The 23,415-nt window shown below is 38.1% G+C and overlaps 1 protein-coding gene across 1 annotated transcript in view; it reads left to right on the top strand.

The window, feature by feature from the left end:
- The window catches only part of LOC141443033 (chymotrypsin-like elastase family member 1), a 25,401-nt gene extending 3,793 nt beyond the window's left edge, over positions 1-21,608 (top strand). The window contains exons 3-11 of the mRNA XM_074108251.1: positions 836-1,015; positions 2,243-2,276; positions 10,455-10,570; positions 13,235-13,386; positions 16,982-17,094; positions 18,319-18,468; positions 19,062-19,188; positions 20,221-20,349; positions 21,412-21,608. Coding sequence (XP_073964352.1) covers positions 836-1,015; positions 2,243-2,276; positions 10,455-10,570; positions 13,235-13,386; positions 16,982-17,094; positions 18,319-18,468; positions 19,062-19,188; positions 20,221-20,349; positions 21,412-21,582 — 1,172 coding nt within the window. The 3' untranslated portion in view covers positions 21,583-21,608. The remainder of the gene's footprint in view (positions 1-835; positions 1,016-2,242; positions 2,277-10,454; positions 10,571-13,234; positions 13,387-16,981; positions 17,095-18,318; positions 18,469-19,061; positions 19,189-20,220; positions 20,350-21,411) is intronic.
- Positions 21,609-23,415: the final 1,807 nt, after the last annotated feature.

Genomic DNA, 23,415 nt, shown 5'->3' with positions numbered 1-23,415 from the left:
GATCAGTACGTAATGTAAATTGTCTCCCGTGCAAGTATTTCCCCGTATAAATTCATCTATAGCAAATATGATCGCTAACGCCTCCTTATGGATTTAACTATAGTGCTTTTCCGGCGGGGTGAGCGCGCGCGAGGACGCGCTCGCTCGGCCGGGCGCGCGCTGCCAGCACGGCGCCCAGCCCGTGCGCGCGAACATCGCACGTCAGCACCGTGGGCTGAGACATGTCGTAGTGAAAGAAAAAAAGAAAGAAAGAAAATACATTTATTTAACGCCATAAAACCAAACATAGGAACAAACATAGAACAAATAAAGACATACATGACGCACTAACACGACCGCACTGACACGACGATGATGGACTAACACGTCCGCACTACATACTAACTTTTTGACCTGTATAAACGCATCATTATGTTTCTTGTTCCAACAAAAAATCCTGCCTGTTGTACGAGTAAGTAGCTCGTAGAGTGGGACCAAAAATGATGACAAGTTTTTAATAAATTTCCCATAAAAATTAATCATCCCCAAAAATGATTTTAATTCGGTTACATTATTGGGATGCGGCATGTCTACAATAGGCCGTATTTTGTCCGGATTAACCCGCACGCCGTCTTATCACCAACACCGCTAAATAAAATACTTACGTGTTACTCTCGATCCGTTTAGAGATCCGTTTATTAAGTACCTTCATCTTAAAATATTATATTGTTATATTGTAATAACCTACCCTCTTTATACATATAATGTAAATCTCTTTATACTTAATGACATTTTCTTGGATTTAGATTTTATTTTTACGTTTTGTGTTTTTAATGCGATATTATTTGTGTCACAGGTACAACTGTGTGTGAAGGCGACAGCGGCGGGGGGCTGGTGTTCCCCAGCGTGGAGCGAGGCATCAGGCGCTACTTCCTGCGCGGCGTGGTGTCTACGGCGCCGATTAGTGAACACGCTTGCAACGTCAACTCTTATACCACCTTTACACATGTCCAGTCCCACGCCACATTCATAAGAGGTCAGCTGAATAATAATCTATCTATCTATCTAATACCTTTAAACTAGCAATTCTTGTATATATTATGTATACAGTGTGGAGAGAAACTACATTAAATCCTTATCCCTACAATGCATCCAGTTCCCGATCAGGCACAACCAATATATTTACGAATTATTCTAAGAATGAGGTAGGCAGCGACATCTGTTATACATTTCAGAATACAAACCACACTGGGCTACTACGTAGTTCGGTGCATTGTCGCTAGTTATCGTTTTAATGCTACTGACCGAGTAATCCAATCAAATATCGGGAGTCGATGCTAAATTTTGTTTTTGTCAACATACGGATGGTGATAAAAATAATTACTAGATGAAGCACCTTGAAAAAATTAATATAGTGTTTTAGAAACTGTGCTTTATCAATATGTAAGTGTCATTTTATAATTTACGCTATTTTCATAACGTTGAATAAGTTTTTTCAAACGTTCCCGATTCGGTACTCCATGCATTGACGTTCTTATTGCGAATACCAAATAAGTGAAGAATGTTTGCATTTATGTTAGTCTTTAAATGTCATAAACACAAGGATTAATTTAGTATGACCTGTCGGAACGATTATATTTGTTTTGATCGCAGTTCATTACATTTTTTACATATTTTTAAGATGATGTGGAAGAAACCTCTACAGCATAATGAATGTAGGTCCTTAACGGGAACAGGATTAAAAAAAACTTTTTTTTAATAAAATCGTAATTATGTCTTTTTTTTATTCTTGTTTCCTGGAAGTAAACCCCACTTAATATAACATATAATTTTTTCTTTAAAAAAAATGACATGCATTTTAGGGTTTAGTTGGCTCATTTTTTTACTTAAAGAAGACATTCCTTTATTTTTAAAAAGAAAAACTTTTTTAAAATAAAGAAATTTCTCCTTTAAGCAAAATGAGCCAACTTAAGTATTTAAGGTAGTTTCCCTCCAGGGCCCGACTTATTTTTCCACGCGGTATATTATATAAATATATTTCGGGATCTCGGAAACAGCTCCAACGATTTCCATGAAATTTGGTGCGTACGGGTTTTCGGGGATGGAAAATTGATCTAGCTTGGCTCTGGGCAAACGCTTATTATCGAGTTTTAGCCCGAGCAAAGCTCGGTTGCCCAGGTACTTACTATCTAATTGCAATATTGTCAAACGACAGAAATGTGGACTTACGAGTATTAATCACATGTGTTATCTTTTCAAACAGATCATGGACTGGGCGTTGTCGGTGGTCGTGCAGAGTAAGTATGATTATCTATATCTATACTAATACTAATCTATACTAATATTATAATGTGGAAAGATTTGATTGTTTGTTTGTTTGTATTGAATAGGCTCCGAAACTACTGGACCGATAAAAAAAATCTTTTACCGGTGGGAAGCTACATTATCTCCGAGTGACATAGGCTACATTATATTTAAAAAAAACCGGCCAAGAGCGTGTCGGAAACGCCCGAAATAGGGCTCCGTAGCCATTACGAAAAAATTAAGTAATATTTTTTTAAGAATTTCGTATTTTGTACAGAATATTTCAAGTTCAGGTATATGTTATACCTTAGACTGCTATTTACTCCTAAACTACAAATAATTCTAATGAAAACTTAACCATTATAGTTTTCCTTGCAAGTTTGATATACAGTTTACTATCATCCTGAATTTTTTCAATTTCTTCCCCAATGGTTCAGATTTTAGAGGGTGCGGGGTAGAGGGGTCTGGGGTGCTATATTTTAATGAAAATTTACACTTTAAAGTTAAATATTTTAAAAATAAATCACTGAGTCGCAAAATCGTTTTAGCAACCCCCTAATCGTTTTAAAAGACCTATCCAACGATACCCCACACTACAAGGTTGGATGAGAAAAAAACCACCCCCTGTTTACGTCTATGGGAGGTAGGTACTCTAAAAATTTTAATTTTTTTATGTACCATTTTGTCGGCATAGTTTACATACTTATATATTCGTGCAAAATTACAGCTTTCAAGCATTGATAGTCCCTGAGCAAAGCCGCGGACGGACAGACGGACAGACATGGCGACATTAATAAGGGTTCCGTTTTTGCTATTTTGGCTACATAACCCTAAAACCGAGCCTATAAGTCTCTCAAAGGGCCGGCAACGCACCTGTGATATCTCTCGTGTTGACAGGTGTCCATGGGCGGCGGTGATTGCTTCCCATCAGCTGACCCGCATGCTCGTTTTCCTCCCTTATATTAAAAAAAACCCATGATAACGTCAGTTCTCTTTATATTTTTCGCCATGACAGATCATGACCAAAGAGTATTAGTGCTTTTTAAAAACCTGATATGTTTATTAGTAACAAAACCTAACCATAAAAATTTAATTTTTAATACAAGCTTTTTTTACCGACTGTACTTTTTGTTGACTGTACCTGCATTGTCATCCAAACTACATTTGCATACCAAATTTAAAGTCTATGCTATTTACCGTTAAAGAGTTCCGTCCTTCGGAGACGATCCTGGCTGGACTACCAGGATGTTACTCCTAGATTATTGTATTATCACGCGATTTACATAAGTGTTCCAAATTTCAAGTTAATATGACTACTGGAAATTGGTCAAATTTAACTTGCAAGATTTGACTTGAGATAGACAGACAGACAGACAACGGGACAGGTGAAACTAAATAAAAGCTTGTAAAAATAAACAAAAAAAATAACAAAAAGTAAAACCGACTAAAAAAAAATAACAAAAAATGGAACCGACTACAAAACCCTTGATAACATTTTTCTAGGTAGGTACAGTCACCAGTATTAATATCTGCCACAGCGGAGCGTACAAAAATATCTGACACGTCCTTCCGGCCCTAGAAATAGAGTCGTATCAGATATTTATGCACGCTTGTTGCGTCAGATATTGGTGCTGGTGGCTGTACCTAATACCTACTAGCTCAGCACGAGCCAGCAGGAGTGGAACACAATACTCTTTACCTCACCTACATACTATGGGTTTCAATCCCTCCTGTAGTCCTGTAGTCCTCCTTAAGTAGCTAATTTAAAGTTCAACAGTCGGGACCCATTTAAATCGTGGCGCTCAAAAACTCTTAGTAATGGGTCCCGAGCCCGACTGTTGAACTTTAAATTAGCTACTTAACAGAGTTCCAGACCACTAGACTTATTTTCTTCCTTCTAGTTATGGCAGTCGGGTTTTTTGATTTTTTTAATTTGATTTAATTTAATGTTTTATTACCCGAAGGAGGGTTATGTTTTTCGAGCGTATGTATATATGTATGTAAGTAAGTATGTGTAAGTATGTATGTATGTAAGTAGGTATGTATGTATGTGGGTATGTAGGTATGTCCATTTCTTTGGGCCCCGCTGCAGCCTAAACGGCTGGACGGATTGTAACATATGAGGTATCATTGGATTCGTCATAACTGTCGTAGTTACATAGGGTAAATTAAATTTCAGTATGGCATCTGTGAAAAAAAAATGGCGAAGGAATTAAAAAAAAATTGTATTGTAACAATATGGAAATCAAATGAAAGCAAATAATTAGCCCAATCTAAATATATGGGTTTTGATACTTTTAAACTACTATTTTCACAGAAACATCAAAAAAGTATAAAAAAAACATTATTTGAAGTCTGTTAATAACATGATATTAACATCGATAGTAACGATAGAGCTAATATGATATTATGGCATTATGGAAATGATGATATCCGCAGTAGAACTAAGGTTACCGACATAGCCCGAAGAATTGCGAAACTGAAGTGGCAGTGGGCGGGGCACATTGCTCGTCAGAAGGTTCTCGAACGGCGTCTGCGGAACGGGAGACGAGCTGTTAGTAGGCCTCCAACAAGATGGAGTGACGATCTGGTAAAGATTGCGGGGTCGCGTTGGATGCGGAAAGCCAAGACCGGTCAGAGTGGAGAGCCTTGGGAGAGGCCTATGTCCAGCAGTGAAGGTCTTTCGGCTGACATTATGATGATGGCATTTCAGATACTCAATAAATTGTTTAAGGTTTTCTGTTAGTGCTGCACTCTGACGGCAGAAAATTGCAATAATATTACCTACTAGCTTTTGCACGCGGCTTCGCTCGCATGGAATTCGATTATAGCGCGCTGTTCCCTCGGGAAATGTGCATTTATTCGGGATAAAAAGTAGCCTATGTCACTCTTAGGTCCATAAACTATCTCTGTGCCAAAAATCACGTCGATCCGCCGCTCCGTTTCGACGTGAAAGACGGACAAACATACAAACACACACACACTTTCGCATTTATAATATTAGTATGGATTTACAGAATAAATGATTTGAATTTGAATTTGTTTGTGGCACTTTTGTTTCTTTAAGTACTTACACGACCACGTCTACGTCCGCATATTTACCGAAGGCAACGTAAGGAATGTCCTGACCTTGATCCTCAGGAGATAAGTCAAGATAAAATAACTACTGAAGGCAAACAAAGTACTCAAACAACTGGTTTCGGGTCACTTTTGTTTCTCCGAGTACTTTGTTTGTCTTCAGTAGATCAAGGTCAGCTCAGGTTGCCTTCGGTAAGTATTTGGACGAAGACGTGAACGTGTAAATAGTAAATACTCAGAGAAACAAAAGTGCCACAAACAACCGATTTCGGGTCAGGCAAGCTTTCAGCTCACGTGCCACCTGCTCTGTTATTATCATTATTAGTTCCAATAATTTAGTAAAAGACGTCAACATTTGTACCCTTTTGGAAAGGTTATGAATTGATAAATTTATTTCCGTAAATTTTACGCGAAGTTTTGTGCAATTTTTATGAGTAATTGTCTTGATTTAAAAAAAAATGTAGAAAAATAATAATATGAAGACTTATGGTTATTGATTTATCGATTGAAAATAGCGCCATCACTCGTTTTGGGTGAGCACTGAGCAGTAAAATGAAAATATTCTGTGACAATTATGCTCCTCCATGTTAAACAGACATGCGCTTGTGCATAGATGGCGCTGGGTAACAAGTTTCACTTAGCATGTAAAAATAACTGTCTCTAAAACATAAGTAGAGAAATTTAACCGTATAGTGCGGTATAGTGTTCGGGTCGGTGTATAAGCTAAAGCACGCATCACGGAACTGTGAGGAACAGGGTTCGATTTTCGCCCGTGGCATATTTTTCCGGTTACCTATTTCAATTGTAACATCCCATCCTACTTCCTACGAATCCTACTATCCTACTAATATTATAAATGCGAAAGTTTGTGAGTGAGTGAGTGAGTGAGTGAGTATGTTTGTTACTCTTTCACGCTGAAACGGCTGGAAGGATTTGGAAGAAATTTGGTACGTAGATAGCTGAACATCTGGAATAAAACATAGGCTACTTTTTATCCCGATATTCCCACGGGATAGGGATAAAATCTTGAAATAATAACCGCTGGGCTTAGAGTCATGAAATTTGGTAACGAGGTAGTTGGACGTCTGGAATAACACATAAGCGACTAATTGACCCGATATTCCCACGGGATACCTAGGGATAAAATCTCGAAATAACAACCACTGGGCCTAGAGCCATGACATTTGGTATGTAGGTAGCTGGACCTCTGAAAAAACACATAGGCTATTTTTTACTCCGATATTCCCACGGGATAGGGATAAAATCTTATAATAATAACCGCTGAGCTGAGAGTCATGAAATTTGGTATGTAGGTTGTTGGACGTCTGGAATTACACATAGGCAACTTTTTGGCCCGATATTCCCACGGGATACCTAGGGATAAAATCTTGAAATAACAACCGCTGGGCTTAGAGCCATGAAATTTAGTATATAGGTAGCTGGACCTCTGAAATAACAGATAGGCTACTTTTTATTCTGATATTCCCACGGGATAGGGATAAAATCTCGAAATAATAACCGCTGGGCTTAGAGTCATGAAATTTGGTATGTAGGTAGCTGGATGTCTAGAAAAACACATAAGCGACTTTTTGACCCGATATTCCCACGGGATACCTAGGGATAAAATCTTGAAATGACAACCACTGGGCTTAGAGCCATGAAATTTGGTATCTAGGTAGCTGGACCTCTGGAATAACACATAGGCTACTTTTTATCCCGATATTCCCACGGGATAGGGATTAAATCTTGAAATAATAACCGCTGGGCTTAGAGTCATGAAATTTGGTATGTAGGTAGTTGGACGTCTAGAATAACACATAAGTGACTTTTTGACCCGATATTCCCACGGGATACCTAGGGATAATATGTCGAAATAACAACCGCTGGGCTTAGAGGCATGAAATTTGGTGTGTAGGTAGCTGGACGTCTGGAATAACACATACGCTACTTTTTATTCCGATATTCCCACGGGATAGTTTTGTAACTAAGGGACCCCATACATCCCTATATTATTATTATTATTATTTTGCATTTATTTCTTTAATTGTATACTGTAGTTTTTAAGTATTTCATTTTGAAAAAATGACTTACTGCCAAGTTTCTTGTGGCGCATTCTTCTTGGCAATGATGGTCTTTCCGAAAGCGCTGGTAGTTTAAAAATAACGTGTAAAAGTGCCCATTGCGGCATATTTACTGAATGAATGAATTTGAATTTTAAATTTGAATTTGGATTGGGATTTTTATTTATTTATTTCAGCACTGGGTTTTAGGGTCTTGAATTTTGTACAGTCATTCACAACACAACCTCAATGAAGACCACGATATAAATTTTGAAAATTTCTAAGGGAATTTTGTAAAATCCCGAAAATTTGAATTGCAACTACCAGACCGAAAAGTTTACGCGTGCGAAGCCGCGGGTAAAAGCTAGTAATATTATAAATGTAAAAGCTTGTGAGTGAGTAAGTATATTTGTTACTTCTTCACGCTGAAACGGCTAGACGGATTTGGATGAAATTTGGCGAAAAGTTAGTAACCTGGATTAAAACAAAGGATACTTTTTATCCCAATATTCCCACGGGATAGTTTTGTAACTAAGGGACCCCATACATCCCTATATTATTATAATTATTATTTTGTATTTATTTCTTTAATTGTATACTGCAGTTTTTAAGTATTTTATTTTGAAAAAATGACTTTCTGCCAAGTTTCTTGCGGCGCATTCTTCTTGGCAATGATGGTCTTTCCGAAAGCGCTGGTAGTTTAAAAATAACGTGTAAAAGTGCCCATTTACCCCAATATGCATTTTGGAAATTTCCAGGGGAATTTTGTAAAATCCCGAAACCTTCAATTGCAACTACCAGACCGAATAGTTTACGCGTGCGAAGCCGCGGGTAAAAGCTAGTAAATAATATAAATTCTCGTAAAGTACTATTCAATGGAAAAAAACAATTGTGTAAACAAATGTGGTGATTGACATTGACACTTGACTGACGACTGGCTGACTGACTGACTGACGTTGGCTCTAGTGATGTGAAAGCTCTTTAAGATACTTCAATCAGCAGTAAATAATTATTTTGAATTTACTAATATTTCATTATTTAATGTAATCCCTAAGTTTACTTTTTAAAAATGGCGAATCACTTATTCTCTTAGTCCTGTTCAAGAGTCATTCACAATGTTCCCATGTCCCTTTTAACTTAAAATGTTTAATAGCATTTTCAAAAAGTTTTAGAATTATATCTTCAAATATATATACCTAACGTTTCTTCCATACAAACTTACACTCCCCTTTATACCCCTTTAAGGGTAGAATTTTTAAAATGGTGAAACATGTATATCCACTTATATTTTTTGACGTATATTTTCCCCAAGGTTTATGGGAGTATTTTAGAATTGAAAGGGTCAGTTAAAATATGGATTAATTTAGATTTTTTTGCTGCTTAAGTAGCGTAGTAGAAAAAGGCAACCTGAGATATGTGTGCATAGAAGAAATTTATATCTTGACTCCTGTCCAACGGTGGTGTAGGGGTTATAGTACGCAGTACGGATTGCTGAGGACCTAGGTTCGATTCCCAGCGCTGGTCTCTTTTTCTGGTTTTTCTGTGCATCCATGTCTCAGTTTGTATTTTCGATATAATTTAGAAGAGGCATTTTTAAATTTACATAAGACAGGGAAATGAGAGTAGACACAGGGAAGTGATAAAATGATTTTTTGGTCCAACAATGGACTCCACAGTAAATATGATACTAGTAAATAGAAATCTACATAATTTCTACTAAAATACTATTTTATCGTCCAACTAGTGTTTACCCGCGGCTTCGCACACGTAAATCATTAGGGCCAGCAGCTGATATACCGGGATTTTTAAAAATTGCCGTGGGAATTCCCAAAAATTAAATCGTTGTTTTCATTGACATTACATTAAAAACAATCATGGTCAAATTTCACGACTCTAAGCCCAGCGGTTATTAGTTCGAAATTTTATCCCTATCTCGTGGGAATATCGAAATAAAAAGTAGGTGGTAGATTTTTTTTTTACATTCATAAGTGCTTGTTATGGCCTGAACTGAATAAGGATATTTTGACTTTGACTTAGGCTATGTTTTATTTCAGATGTCAAACTATCTACATACCAATTTTCATGACTCTAAGCTGAGCGGTTGTTATTTCAAGATTTTATCCCTATCCCATGGGAATATCGGGATAAAAAGTATCCTATGTTTTAATTCAGGTTATCTAACTTTTCGCCAAATTTCATCCAAATCCGTCCAGCCGTTTCAGCGTGAAGAAGTAAGAAACATATTCACTCACTCACTCACAAACTTTCACATTTATAATATTAGTAGGATTAGTAGGATATAGTAGGAAGTAGGATAGTAGGATAGGATTAGAAACCTTTATAAACCTTTATTAAATAGTGTAACTTAACACAAATAATTAATATCTACGAATAAATTAATTTGCAGAGCCAGCCATAATTATCGGTAGGTAAGGTTGGTTCAGTCAAATAATTAATTTTGTTGGTACAGCACTAAATTTCCAGAGACTAGACCGACCATAGACCAAATTCGGTGAGGAAAAAATTATCATGTCAATTTGACAAATATAACGGATTTTCGTCTTCCACTTAATTCTATAAAATAAACATATTAATACGATTATTTAATGATAAAATGATTGTTAAAAACAGTGGTGAGCTCATTGAGATGTGAATATGATCGGGATTGGCGTTCAAATGTAAGTAACTACGGAGTAATCGTGAAAAATTGCTTTGTTTACACAATTGATTTTTTCCATTGAATAGTACTTTATGTTTGTTGTTTGTTTGTGTGTTTGGTTCTTTGTTTGTTACCTCATCACGCGTAAACCGCTGAACCGATTTAGATAAAATTGGATATATAGATAGTTTGAGTCCCGGGGAGGATGTAGGATAGTTTTATCCAAAAAAGGGCATAGTTCCCGCGGGATAGCGATAAACGAATTCTACGCAGACGGAGTCGCGGGCAACAGGCAGTTTTTTGTGGTTTTAATATTATTCATCTAAGGTAAGATACTGTACCCCTTTAAATGGGTGTTTATCCTCCCATTGCAGAAATGGAACGAGGGAGTACACACCCCCTGATCGTGCTCGTCGTGTCGCACCAGATGGTTGTCCGTACTTGGCACCCGGTCGTACTACAGAACCTACCGGCATTAAATCCTGGGATAGTAAGTATAATTATGTATTCTTAGATTTTTTAGTAGCATTATTGATCTAATGACTGGTAGATGAACTGATTTGTGGTGTGCAATAATAGTAGATTGTACAACAAGAGCATAAAACGAGCGATTTTACCCGAGACGTAAATATTGCCACCCGAGCCGGTACGGCGATGATAGACACTTCGATGGGAAAATGGGTTTAATGCTCGAGTTTTAAGCAGAGTTTCCACCAATAATGTGCGAGGATGTGTTGCGAGGGCACAGCACATCTCTGGTGGAAACAGCTAAGCGGAGATTACATAAAGTATTTAAGTATGTATTTTATAAAGTTATTCTACATATATATTTATATATATATTTCAATTCTGATAAAAACTGGCCAAGTCAAATCTAACCTACTTTAAGATCTCACATTTTTAAATAACAGCAATTGTTATAGGTATCCAATAAAGCAAAGAAATAGAGTTTAATACCTTGTTCATAATGTTATTTTGTTATATTAATACATATTTGGATCTTGCGTAGAACTTGGCACTCATTTATAGATATCCATTCTTTTTGCGGCGAAGCCCGCAGCCAAGCATAATTTTTGTATTGAACTTTTTTTTGGTGGGATAGTATTACTTTTTGTAAAGAAAACTAGGCAGGTATTGAGATTTAATGTTTTTTCTTGCTTTTCCGCTGCGTGGTTTTCTTTTTTATGTTATTGTCTATTACATGTGAATCTTACTCCTACGGTCCTACCTAATAAATTAAATGACAAACTAACCTAAAAGAGCTACAAACAAATGAGGTTTTGTAAGAAACAATTTACGTACCTACGTAATATAATCAACTACAATCAACAATTAATTTTTAACAATAAGAATAAAATATTAGGACAATAAGCGGATTTAAATATTCCGTTCAGCTGTTTACGCGTGATTGTAACGAAGAAACAAACTTTCGCATTTATAATATTAGTGTGAGTAGTGAGACTAATTTGTGTTTAGACCACTTGCATTTTTGACGAGATGAGATTTAGACTAAAAACGTTTTAGACCAGTTGCATTTTAGAGGAGAAGCGTTTTAGACGAGTAGCGTTATAGACGAGTTGTATTTTTAGACCAGTTGCGTTTTAGGCGAAAAGCGTTTTAGACCATCTTCCAGTTGCGTTTTAGACCACTTGCTACTTAGACCAGTTGCCTTATAGACCACTTGCTACTTAGACCAGTTGCCTTATAGACCACTGGCTACTTAGACCAGCTGCTTTTTAGACCACATGCTACTAGACCAGTTGCTTTTTAGACGAAGTGGACTAACCCATTGTAAATACTTAAATGCATGCGACTCGTTGCGGTATTCTGAATGCAGCGAGCTCATTGGCGGGTCAGCCGGTCTAATTCCCGCGCAGCGCACCTCGTGATGTGTTGCTAATTTTCATTAAAAAGAAGACGAATTATTAATTTTGTTGCTAACTCATTATTTACGATGCTCTTTATTGGAGGTTGTTTTTGACTAAATTAGTAGACAGATATTTGAAGCTCAAAAATAATTTAAGTAGCTGACTTACAATATTAGTCGTCAAATCGTCAATTTTGAAGATAATATATTTATCAGTAGCCGAGTTACATTATTTGTTGTTCGTAAATTGTCGCTCGATTTTGCATAATTTGCTGGTATTGTAAAGATGGCATATTAGTTTAATAGAAGCTGTTCTATTAACCCGTTGCTTACCTACAAAAACAGATGTTCCGTTGCGGATGCTAAGCTAAATAAAACTTTAGTCGCTGAACTCAGGAGTTTCAGAGATTTCCCACTACAAACGAAGAAACAAACAAAGTTTGGATATTTCACTATCCCACGGGAATTTGTAAAAATCTCTTCTAAAGCTCAGTTTAGACTTTCAAGAAAAATTGTGCAAAATGTATTACATTGCGAAGTCGTAGAGGGAATGAGTTTGTAGTGGTCAATCGAGCGCAGCAATGTAATGCTACTTGCACGATTTTTTGTGCAGGTCTACTGGACGGCTGACTGGAAAACTGGGCTTTAGTGCACCTAGTTGGTTCCCAAGGAATATATCTGCCATAATTATGTCAACACAAACTCTTTATTAGCTAGTCAATTAGTACATCAAATATTCCCTATCCCACTGGAATTTCGGAAATTACCTTCTTTATGCACCTTTGGTTGTATATGTCGGCGGCCGATCGTAAAATCCGCCAGATCACAAAATTCCTAAGCATCTCATGAAACGTCGCCATTTCATGATTTTGCCAGTTTAGGCAGATCATGAAATTCCTAGGCATATCATGAAACGCCACCATATCGGATTTCTGGCACTTCGCTGGCCATTGCCGCAGCATGCTCGCTTCGCTCTCTCGGCTCGTACGTTATGGTCATAATTCATACTAACCACTCCTCGCTTCGCTGATCGTACCTAAACTATTTTTAAACCTAAACTATTTAACGATCGGCCGCCGACATATACATGGTATATTTGATGCAATGGCTGCATAGATATTTATGCCCTCGACTGTACACCGGAGACACAGCGGAGTGTGCAAAAAGAACTGCCGCGTCCTACCAGCCCTAGAAATAGAATCGTATCAGATATTCATGCGCGCCTTGCTGTGTCAGATACCGGCGCCGGTCACGTGCTAATGTTTTCTCAATTTCGTCCGTCTCCAGAGTGTTTGGAGTACCAGTTGCAGATAATATACCCGTGCGTGGAAAGTCCGACCCTCGTGGGAGACAAGGTCCGCCGCGACTACTGCAGGCACAACGCTGGCGAGCTGATCGCTGGAGGCACCGACGCGAAACGCGACGAGTTCCCGCATATGGTGATTATTAAAATTTCATACTTTACAAGTCTACTACATTCCTAATTTACCCGGTGGGCCCATTAAGATTTGATTTGAAGCATAGATCGTACTTGTCAAACTGAACTGTAGATCAGCGAATCTTCCAAGTTTAGGCACTTGTCCCACCGCCGACGATGAGCGAGAAGCGAGCAGAGCGAGTAACTAGAAACGAGTGGGCGAGCAGTGAAAAGCGAGTGTTTGAGCACGACGGACGATTACTCGCTCTACTCGCTCGAGCCGGGCGGCCGCCAAGCTAACAGCGCTGAGCGAGTATCGCTGAGCTAGTTTTATAGCTCAGCGAGTCTTATAGCTCTTGTCGCTGCGACAAATGATGTAAGAGCGAGTTCTCGCTGGCTATGTGAACCGCCAGCGATCAACTATTAATATATGTGTCTCTTTTACTCACACAGAATCTTATATCTTTTGTTCATTTATTGAGCGAGAAAATAGTCGATAGCCAATCGTTTCCACGCCGGCGGTGAGACAACTGCCTTAGGTATATTTTTTTATACCTTAGGCTGCTTTTTACTCTTAAACTACTGATATTTCTCAAGAAAACTTAACCCTTATAGTTTTCCTTGTAAGTTTGATATACTTACTACCATCCTGATTTTTTTTTATTTTTCCACCCACTGGTTTAGATTTAAATGAAAATTGCACTTTAAAGTTGAATATTTCGCAAACAGTTCGCTGAATAGAAAAATCATCTGAAATAACCCCCAAAAACCAAGCCCTTGGTTTTGGGTGCGCCAAAGTTGGCATAATTTTTCAACCCCGAGTATTGGAACTCCGAAAATGTTTGTTATACAATTTTGTGTCATGATACTCACTATAAATACTTAGTCACTATTACTACCGATCATAACTCCGAAACATTTAAAACCATAATGGCAGTTGTCATAAATATCTCTTGTACTTACTCCTTTTTTTTGTCATACTTTTTTTAAGCATATTGTAAGTTTTGTACTCATAGAACTCCATTATCATATATTTTTAAAGCAGACTTATTTGTAGCTATAAACATCACTGTCATACAGGTTATGGCCTGCGTTGCTTTCGTTTAGTGAAAAAAAATGTGATAAAATAAGTATTTCGATGACAACGCTATCAATGGGCGAAGTAATCACCATCTGTTAGATGTTATTACTGCAGACGTTATTTAACCACAATAGATGTAAGTAACAAAGAAAAAAACAATTCGTCAGCAAATCAATTTTATATGAATTTTACGCTCAAACTTCTAATAAGTTTTCGTAGATGTCAGAAATGTAGGTTAGGTTAAGTTAAGACTGCAACCCCCTCTAAACCATACTGCTACCAGTAAAGTAGGTTAGGTTAGAACTGCAACCCCTACAGAAACAAACTACTGCCATTAATATGGATTAGGTTAGGTTAGAACTGCGACCACTACAGAACCAAACTGCCACCAGTAAAGTAGGATAATCACAATTTAAGTAAATAATCAATATCATCATCTGGGCCTATTAATATTCTTTTATTTCTCCTCCATATTGATAATAATATATAATAACTTTCACTCCAGTTCCAACATCGCATTAACGTTAAATTAACGTAAAAAACTGTATCAATGTTTAAATGGTATGATTAACAAGATTATTAAAATTAATGATTATGAATGAAAGAAATATGAAAACCAGCATTACGAGTACTAACATATCTTAGTGACAACGTTATGAATTACGATATTCTGATAAGTGACTATTATGACCTCAGTTGGTAGTAGTACAAATTTATGACAAATAAAATTATGAAGTTAAAAATTCGGAAGGGTGACGATTCTGGCTACAAATCGGTAGCAGGAAAAAAATCGGAGGATCGATTTTATGCGAGTCAATATGGACCCTTGGTTTTAAAAGACCTATCCAACGATATCCCACACTAAAGGGTTGGATGAGAAAAAAAAAACATCCCCACTTTATGTCTAGGGGTGTAGTTAATGTATGACTTGTTAATGCACGCTTAAATAATGCACGGCCTGATAATCCGTGCTTATGTGCACGAATTATTATGCCGTGCATTATCACCCCGTACCGAACTAGCAGGGAACCAATAATGTACGCGCAATAATCTACGACGTGATAATCCGAAGCATTATGTCTTACGATTATCATGCCTTACGATTTGCGTGATTGAATTAAAAAAAAATACGTAAAGAACGCACGCCCTCGCCCTTCAACCTGACCCGGCCGGATCGGCGGATCTGCTCCGACTATATCGATCTCGCTCGCTGCGCTCGCCGATCGCCCTGATTTGATATTGAATTAATCGCTAATACAATAAAGCACTCGTGATCGTCACATTCGAATCGATTGGATTAAGATTATCGCGTCGTACAATATCACTACGTACATTACAGCGCGCTCAATATTTTGTACGCCCTGATAATGCGCGACCATGATAATGTACAGCATGATAATCGGAAGCAATAATGCTTCGGATAATCACGTCGTACATTATTGCGCGTACGTTCCGAGTTGTACATTATTGTTTCCCTATGGGAGGTAACCTAAATTTTTTTATTTTTTAAAGTACAATTTTTTCGGCATAGTTTATATATTTAATTTAATTAATTTCTTACTGTAATCAACGCCATCTATTGAGATATCGAAGGTTTACATGGAGGTTTATACTTAGAACACATACATGGCGCCGATTTCTGCTTCACAAGAAAGTTTTGTTCAAGTGCCAATGCAATTATGAACGCTTCTGTACCTACTAGCTTGAAGTCGGTGCCACAGCACGAGTCAGCTGAGCTTTTATGTAATTTCATACATGAATTTAAAAAAACTTAGAGGTACGAGCTGGGGTTTGAACCCACGATCCTCTGCTTGAGAGACCATAGGTCAAACTACAGGGCCATCTTTGGCTTGTCAATAAACTAAAGAAAATAGTCGCAGAACGGAAACATTAAATATAAAATATGAACAACATTGTACTTAAAGATACAGACAATAAAGTACCCCTACTTAATGCTTTGTGCAGCTTTTTTTTTCTTGTGTATATTTTTTTGATAAGATATTTATGATTTTTGAATTTCCATCACATGGATATATTTTTAAGCTAGTAAGAAAACAGTGGTAATGTATTTTTTTTCACCTGGAACAAATTGAAAAATAAAAACTACAATAGTTTTTAAAAATAACTTATTGCATCAGATAAACACAACTATTAAGTATTATTATGTACCTAATAAAAAATGCAAAAAGAAATCAATTCTGAATATCACAACTCAAAATCTTAATACTGTAACCTGTGTCCTATTACTGTAAATATATCTTTCTTTCTCTTTCTTTCTAATATGATAGCTAAACATTTTTCAAAAAATCTGAAAAAAAAATTTTTTGTTTGACAACGGTCAGTTATAATCAATTTTTTTCTATATTTGGTAGATGACTTGCGTGGACAAGTGGCTAGGTAGTGGGTAGGTAGGTGGCTCCTCCCCTTTAAATTCGTCGTACTACTTACGGGACACCTGTATAATATTGTACTCACCCACTTCTGTTAATTTGTGGTTTCGATGTTTCTTTTTTTTCTGACCCTAAAATTGTTCCAGGTGCTGCTAGGTTATGGCCAGAACATAAGCTCAGTGGTGTGGCAGTGTGGCGGCACCCTAATCAGCGACCGGTTCATCCTCACGGCTGCGCACTGCACTCGTGCCAAAAACATGTGAGTGTTGTGTGGTAGCAAGAAGTTAACTTTAGTAAATCTTACAACCTGACATTTTCATTTCAGTTCTGAATGAAAAACTGCAATTTGTAGCAATCAAACTAGCTTTCTAATTAAAAAAACTTGACAGACTTATAGTGTGTGTGATCGTGGATCGTTGCCATCGACTGATGGTAGAATGCACTGGTCGACGTCGATCGACAGTTTCTACTACACCAATCGATTGATGTGAATATGGAAATGTGGCCATAGATTTTTTTTTATTCGACTGGATGGCAAACGAGCGTGTGGGTCTCCTGATGGTAAGAGACCTGATGGTAACCTAAATCCAGTACCCAAAACTGCCTTCACAATTACATTTAACAGCTGGCTCATTTATGGCTCGCAAAACACGACAACAATGTAACACACGGTAACAGGTCGTATCAATATAATTATGTATTTCATAGTACGATACGACTTTTTAAAATATAATTTAAATATGTGGTTGGGTACTGGCCACTACGAATGGACTCGTTTAAAAAAAAAGGTCACAAAAGAAAAACTAAAATAAGCGGGAAGGTGACACTATTTACCGGCCCGGATAATATTGACAAGGAAATACCAACCCGATTATTCGTGTACACGCCCATACAAACTCGTGTCAAACTGACATGAGTTTCTATGGGCGTGTACAGGAAAAATCGGTTCGGTATTTACTTGACGGTATTATCCCGGCCGGTAAAGAGTGACACGGCGGGAGGAACGCAGTCATTGGATTCTTATTGTTTGTTTTGTGATAAATGTTTTTTATTTCTTCGCAGTGATCGTGAAAAGCTCAATGTTCTCGGCCAAAAGTGCAATAGATGAACTCGTATGATAATTTCTTCGGGTCGGCCATCAAACTAACTCGTTCATCTATTGCTTACTTTTCAGCCTCTACAGCAGTGTACTATTTTTGGATATGATATTAGCCAAAAGAAAACGTTTGCTTATTAAACGTTTGTCTTAATAAAACTCGTTAAGTTACAATGATGTTAAATGATAGTTTGACGAAATGAATAAAATGCAAAATGTAATTTATGCCAAAGATTCGTTTCCAATATGACACTACCGCGATAAGTTTTTTGGGAAGTAAAATTTTACGAAAAATATTTTGCCCAAACGGCAGTTACACCAGTTGTATTTAGTTCATTAAAACGGAACTCGCAAACTAAAGCCTGAATCCATCCATAATCTTTCTAGCGGATACGTGAACTACACTATGGTGGGTTCTCTCAAACGCACTGACGACGTGGCACCCTGGCAGGTGCACCGCATCAGGCGCATCATCAAGCACCCTAACTTCAACCCTCGCACCAAGCACAATGACATTGCCCTCCTTGAAACTGACCCGTAAGTGTTTATGAAACTTTTTATTACGTTGCTTTTTTTTAAATATTCAAAATAAATAAAAAAATATTACAGAAAATTATTTAAAGGTGTAGTACTGGGATCCCATTTCTAATCTAAACTAACCAAAGATACTTTACTGATAGCAGGTACTTATCTGTTCAGGTCACAATTTTAACTACAACTAAGTACTTTTCTGGATAAATCACCGCTCGATTCAAATGTAAAAAAATGTGTAGTCGATCATTATAAAAATGTATTGTAATAATACGTCGAACAAATTAAAGTCGATGTTTAATGGTTCTGCCATTCGAAATGTTATGAATGAATCATCGTTGAAAACTTTTTCGTTGAATAGTTTTTCTAACAAGTAAGAAAATGTAATGAATGTTAAAATGAAATTACCTTCGGGAATCAAAAATACGCTATCTGAATAGTCGATGAAATGATAATCGATGAAAAATTTGTCGGTAAAAACAAAGGACACCCGTACCTACTTGGAGTGTGTTATAAACTTTTTAATTTGCATAAATGTTGTAGTGTAGAATTAAAACTCACTACGCTGCAGGTTTTAATTATTTCGTACTCCTCCTCAGGATCCGCCTGAACCAGTCAGTAGTGCCGGCCTGTCTGGACGTGTCCGGTGGAGACCGCGACAGGGCGGTCGCGACCGGTTGGGGCGCCGCCAGCATTAATTCAGAAATAGCAGACACACTACAGAAGGTACTACGAATATGCTTTCTCTGGTGATTTGTCGTTTCACCGAGTTTAATTACGCAGATTTTTATTTTGCAGATAACTATTAGCAGACCTTTCTTTTGCTGGAGTAACATTTGGTACAATTACATTACGCTAAGTAATTATTTGTTTTCCCGAGAAGTCAGTAGGAAGAATAGCGATATGCCGAGTTACGTTTAGTCGATTGTTTGTTTCGTAATTGTTTCAGTTAATCAAACAACTTTTAGTTTTTTAAACTTTAAACCTGTCCTCTCCCAGAGGCACAAATTTGTGCCCAAATTCCTTTGATCCTGTTATCCTGGGAAATGACAGATTAATACAACATTGCCAACAATAATTAACTAATTTTAATGACTATAATTATATCAAAATGTAGTTAGTGCGACGCCGAGCCAATGTTACGGGGATTTCTCTACTTCACTTCAATAATAAATGCAGGATGACCATGTATCCGGTTCTTGGTTTTAATAAGATAATTAATTGTTATTACTTAAACTTAAACAATGAGTCAATCCCTGCAGACCTCGCCTTTAGTTGACTTCAATTTTAGCTGCGTGCTAGCTACCGTGCCCCCAGATAGCCAAGACGAGCCAAGCGAAGCGCAAGGGCACTAAACTTTTCTCGAAGCGCTTTGTCGTTTTTAAACCCTTATAACTTGAGTTGGGATTGTACCAGATAAACAAATTTCTCGGGATTTGTTGTCAATAGCGAGTTTATCAAACATGTAAAGTTTTAATCGTAGTCTTATATTTACTTAAGATTGAATTGATATCTAAAAAACCCTGATATCGTCACTGACTCACTGATGATCATCAAAATCCTTAGGGTACTTCCTAATGATTGGACCGATTGAACACTGAACAAAATAAGTATTTGCTGTCTAAAAGATGGTTTGGCTGGACCGCACCACACGAACTCCGTGTTACGAGTTTCGTAGTAGCCCTGCTGTATCTTCTATCGTTGGGTTTTAGTTTTTTTTTATACATTCTATGACATACACAATTCGTACACTTGCAGGTGACGCTGACGAAGTTCACAGACACAGAGTGCGGCGACCGCTACCCCGTCAACCGTGATGGGGCAACCTTTAACTCCACGATACAACTCTGCTATGGAGACTACAATAGAACCGCTGATACTTGCCAGGTATTTAGGTCAAGCTAAATTAAACTGACTGAGTTTCCACCAAGTACGAGTATACTCTAATAATTAGTAGTTTGAAAAAAAATCGGTGTGTTGCGTGCGAGTAGGGCAAATGTACTGTTTGTGGCCATTTATTGTTTAAATATACGTTTGAAATAAATTTATATTAATAAAACATTACAAACTCTATTCGTTTCAGTGTAAACTTTTGAAAACTCACTAAACATATTGTTTTAATACTAAGTATATTACTTTTATATTTACTTCAAATGCCAACAGAACTGGCCACAAATGGTCTTAAGTTGGCCAAAACCGGTACTTCTGCCGTACACAGTCAGTAGTAGCGGCTGGTAGTGCGGCGCTCCACTTCGGCCTCACCGCACCCCGCTTATTTAAAAAACCAGCCAAGTGCGAGTCGGACTCGCGCACGAAGGGTTCCGTATCCGCACTATTACCCATCTATACCACATTAGACATTACCAAAAAAAAACGGCAAAAAAATCCAAGTCTTTGTATGGGAGCCCCCTTTAAATATTTATTTTATTTTAATTTAACGAGGTATTTATTTTATAAGTGATAAAAATGTAATCACTAGTTATTTAATAACTAAAGATTCTGCGAATATTTCAAGCGTCTAACTGTTGCCGTTATTAATATCAAGCAAGAAAACGGCAAAACGATCACGTTTGTTGTGTGGGAGCCCGCCTTAAACATTTATTTTAATCTGTTTTTAGTATTTGTTGTTATAGCGGCATCAGTCATAATCTGTGAAAATTTCAAGTGTCTAACTATTACGACTTAAGTGATCTATAGAGCTCTGTCACAGACGGACGGACAGACAGACAAACAGCGAAGTCTCAGTACCATTCGGTTCCATTGGCACCCTTTGGGCACGGAACCCTAAACATGCCCGCTACACGCCCTCGCACCGCATCCTTACACCGCTCAGCTAACTTGTACATCTCAGGTGGAGACGCAGCCTTAGCGAAGGCGCGGTCTACACCCTGTAGAAAAAATGGAGATATTAATGATGTCACTGTTGTTTCAAATTGCTTTGGTGTCCAGGGCGACAGCGGCGGCCCCTTGACCATCCTCAACCGCCGCCTTCACTGCATGTACACTGTGGTCGGGATCACCTCCTATGGTGGCGTGGGCTGTGGTATCCCCGGCCAGCCCACCTACTACACCAAGATCTCCCACTACGTGCCCTGGATTGAGAGCATAGTATGGCCTTAGGAGCTTCAATAAATCTTGTGATAGTTTTTAACTGTTTTTTTTTCACCCTACACCCACCACGGAATTAGGTTTCGGGTCATTACGGCTTCATTTGGTTTTACCTTTTTACCAAAACTCCGGATCTCAAAAGTACTTGTAGTCCATTCAGGATAACATTGGACTCTAGAAGGTCACAGAAGAAGGGGTTGTAATAGTTATTTATGTGGCTGGTGCATAATGAGAGGCATTAAAGTACAAGTGTGGTGTCATAATAAGATATCCATCCCAGCCTATATACGTCCCACTGCTGGGGTACAGGCCTCCTGTCAGAACAAGAGGGCTTGGGCCATAGTTCCCACGCGGGCCCAGTGCAGATTTGGAACTTCACACGCACCATTGAATTGCTTCGCAGGACAGTGCAGATTTCCTCACGATGTTTTCCTTCACCGCAAAGCTCGTGGTAAATTTCAAATGTAATTTCACACATGAATTTCGAAAAACTCGGAGGTGCGAGCCGGGGTTTGAACCCATGACCCTCTGCTTGAGAGGCGATAGGTCAAACCACTAGGCCACCATGGCTTGTAAGATCACACGAGTGTTTTAATGCCTAATTATGTATAGCCGCATACATAACTTTATCTATATGCATATTATAAGTTTTCTATAACATGTTCAGATATGGCCTGTATTTTGACTTTGACTTTGACTGAATAATAATTATTATCTACATGCATGTCATAAGTTTTCTACAATATGTACAGATATGCATTGTTATAAATAGTACATTGTGTCTTAAGGGCGGTAAATAAGGAATTACGAACGAGAGTCTATTGTAAGCCCGAAGTCGAAGACTGAGGGCTTTAATGAGTCGATGTTCGTAATTCTAGTACCGCCCGTGCGACATACAATGTTTTTCATCACATTTGCGAGTAAATTTTTTATTTCTAAAAGAAAAAATATAATTGTTCCAAATATTGGCGATACCTTGGGCTGCGCTGTTGGCAGCGCTGCATGCCCTCCCCCTCCCTCAGCATGTGCCTGAGCCGCGTGTGCATGTGGTCCTGCTGCTGCGCCACGCGTAGAAGCGCGCGCAGCGCCATCAGTACGGGCATTTACTCACTGACCGACCGCGGGCTTCATGACAAGAAAATGTGTACGCGCAATGACTCATTTACCGACCACGGGCTTCATGACAAGCACATTAAGGTCGAGGGTTTTATTTGGGGGGTTGCAACCAAGGTAGCCTGCATGTTATGACACTGTTTACGAGCAAGTGTGATGAAAAAGTATTATAATCATATATAATGAGTCATTGCCCGTACTGACGGCGCTGCGCGTGGCGTAGCAGCAGGACCACATGGACCACCACATGCACACGCACGTTGCGGCGCATGCCGAGGGAGGGGGAGGGGGAGGGGGAGGGGGAGGGCGACGCTGCCAAGAGCACAGCCTAAGGTATCGCCAATATTTGGAACAATTATATTTTTTCTTTTACAAATATAAAATTTTACTTGCAAATGTGATGAAAAACATTGTATGTCGCACGGGCGGTACTAGAATTACGAACATCGACTCATTAAAGCCCTCAGTCTTCGACTTCGGGCTTCTAATAGACTCTCGTTCGTAATTCCTTATTTACCGCCCTTAAGACACAATGTACTATACCGATACTTTAATGTGAACATTAAGATGCACCCGCAGATACCAGGTTTCTTAATAAAGGCCATTTAGTCATTTCTGAACATATAATAGAGAAGTTATGATATGCATGTGGATTAACATTTTTTGTGAAGTCCTAATAATGATGATCATGATGGTGATGAATAAATGAAGTAATAAGATGAAGTCGTAATT

This window comes from Choristoneura fumiferana, chromosome 26, assembly GCF_025370935.1.
Source record: "Choristoneura fumiferana chromosome 26, NRCan_CFum_1, whole genome shotgun sequence".
Classification (NCBI taxonomy): domain Eukaryota; kingdom Metazoa; phylum Arthropoda; class Insecta; order Lepidoptera; family Tortricidae; genus Choristoneura; species Choristoneura fumiferana.
Note: the sequence above shows the minus strand (reverse complement) of the source record. Positions and strands in the feature narration are given on the sequence as shown.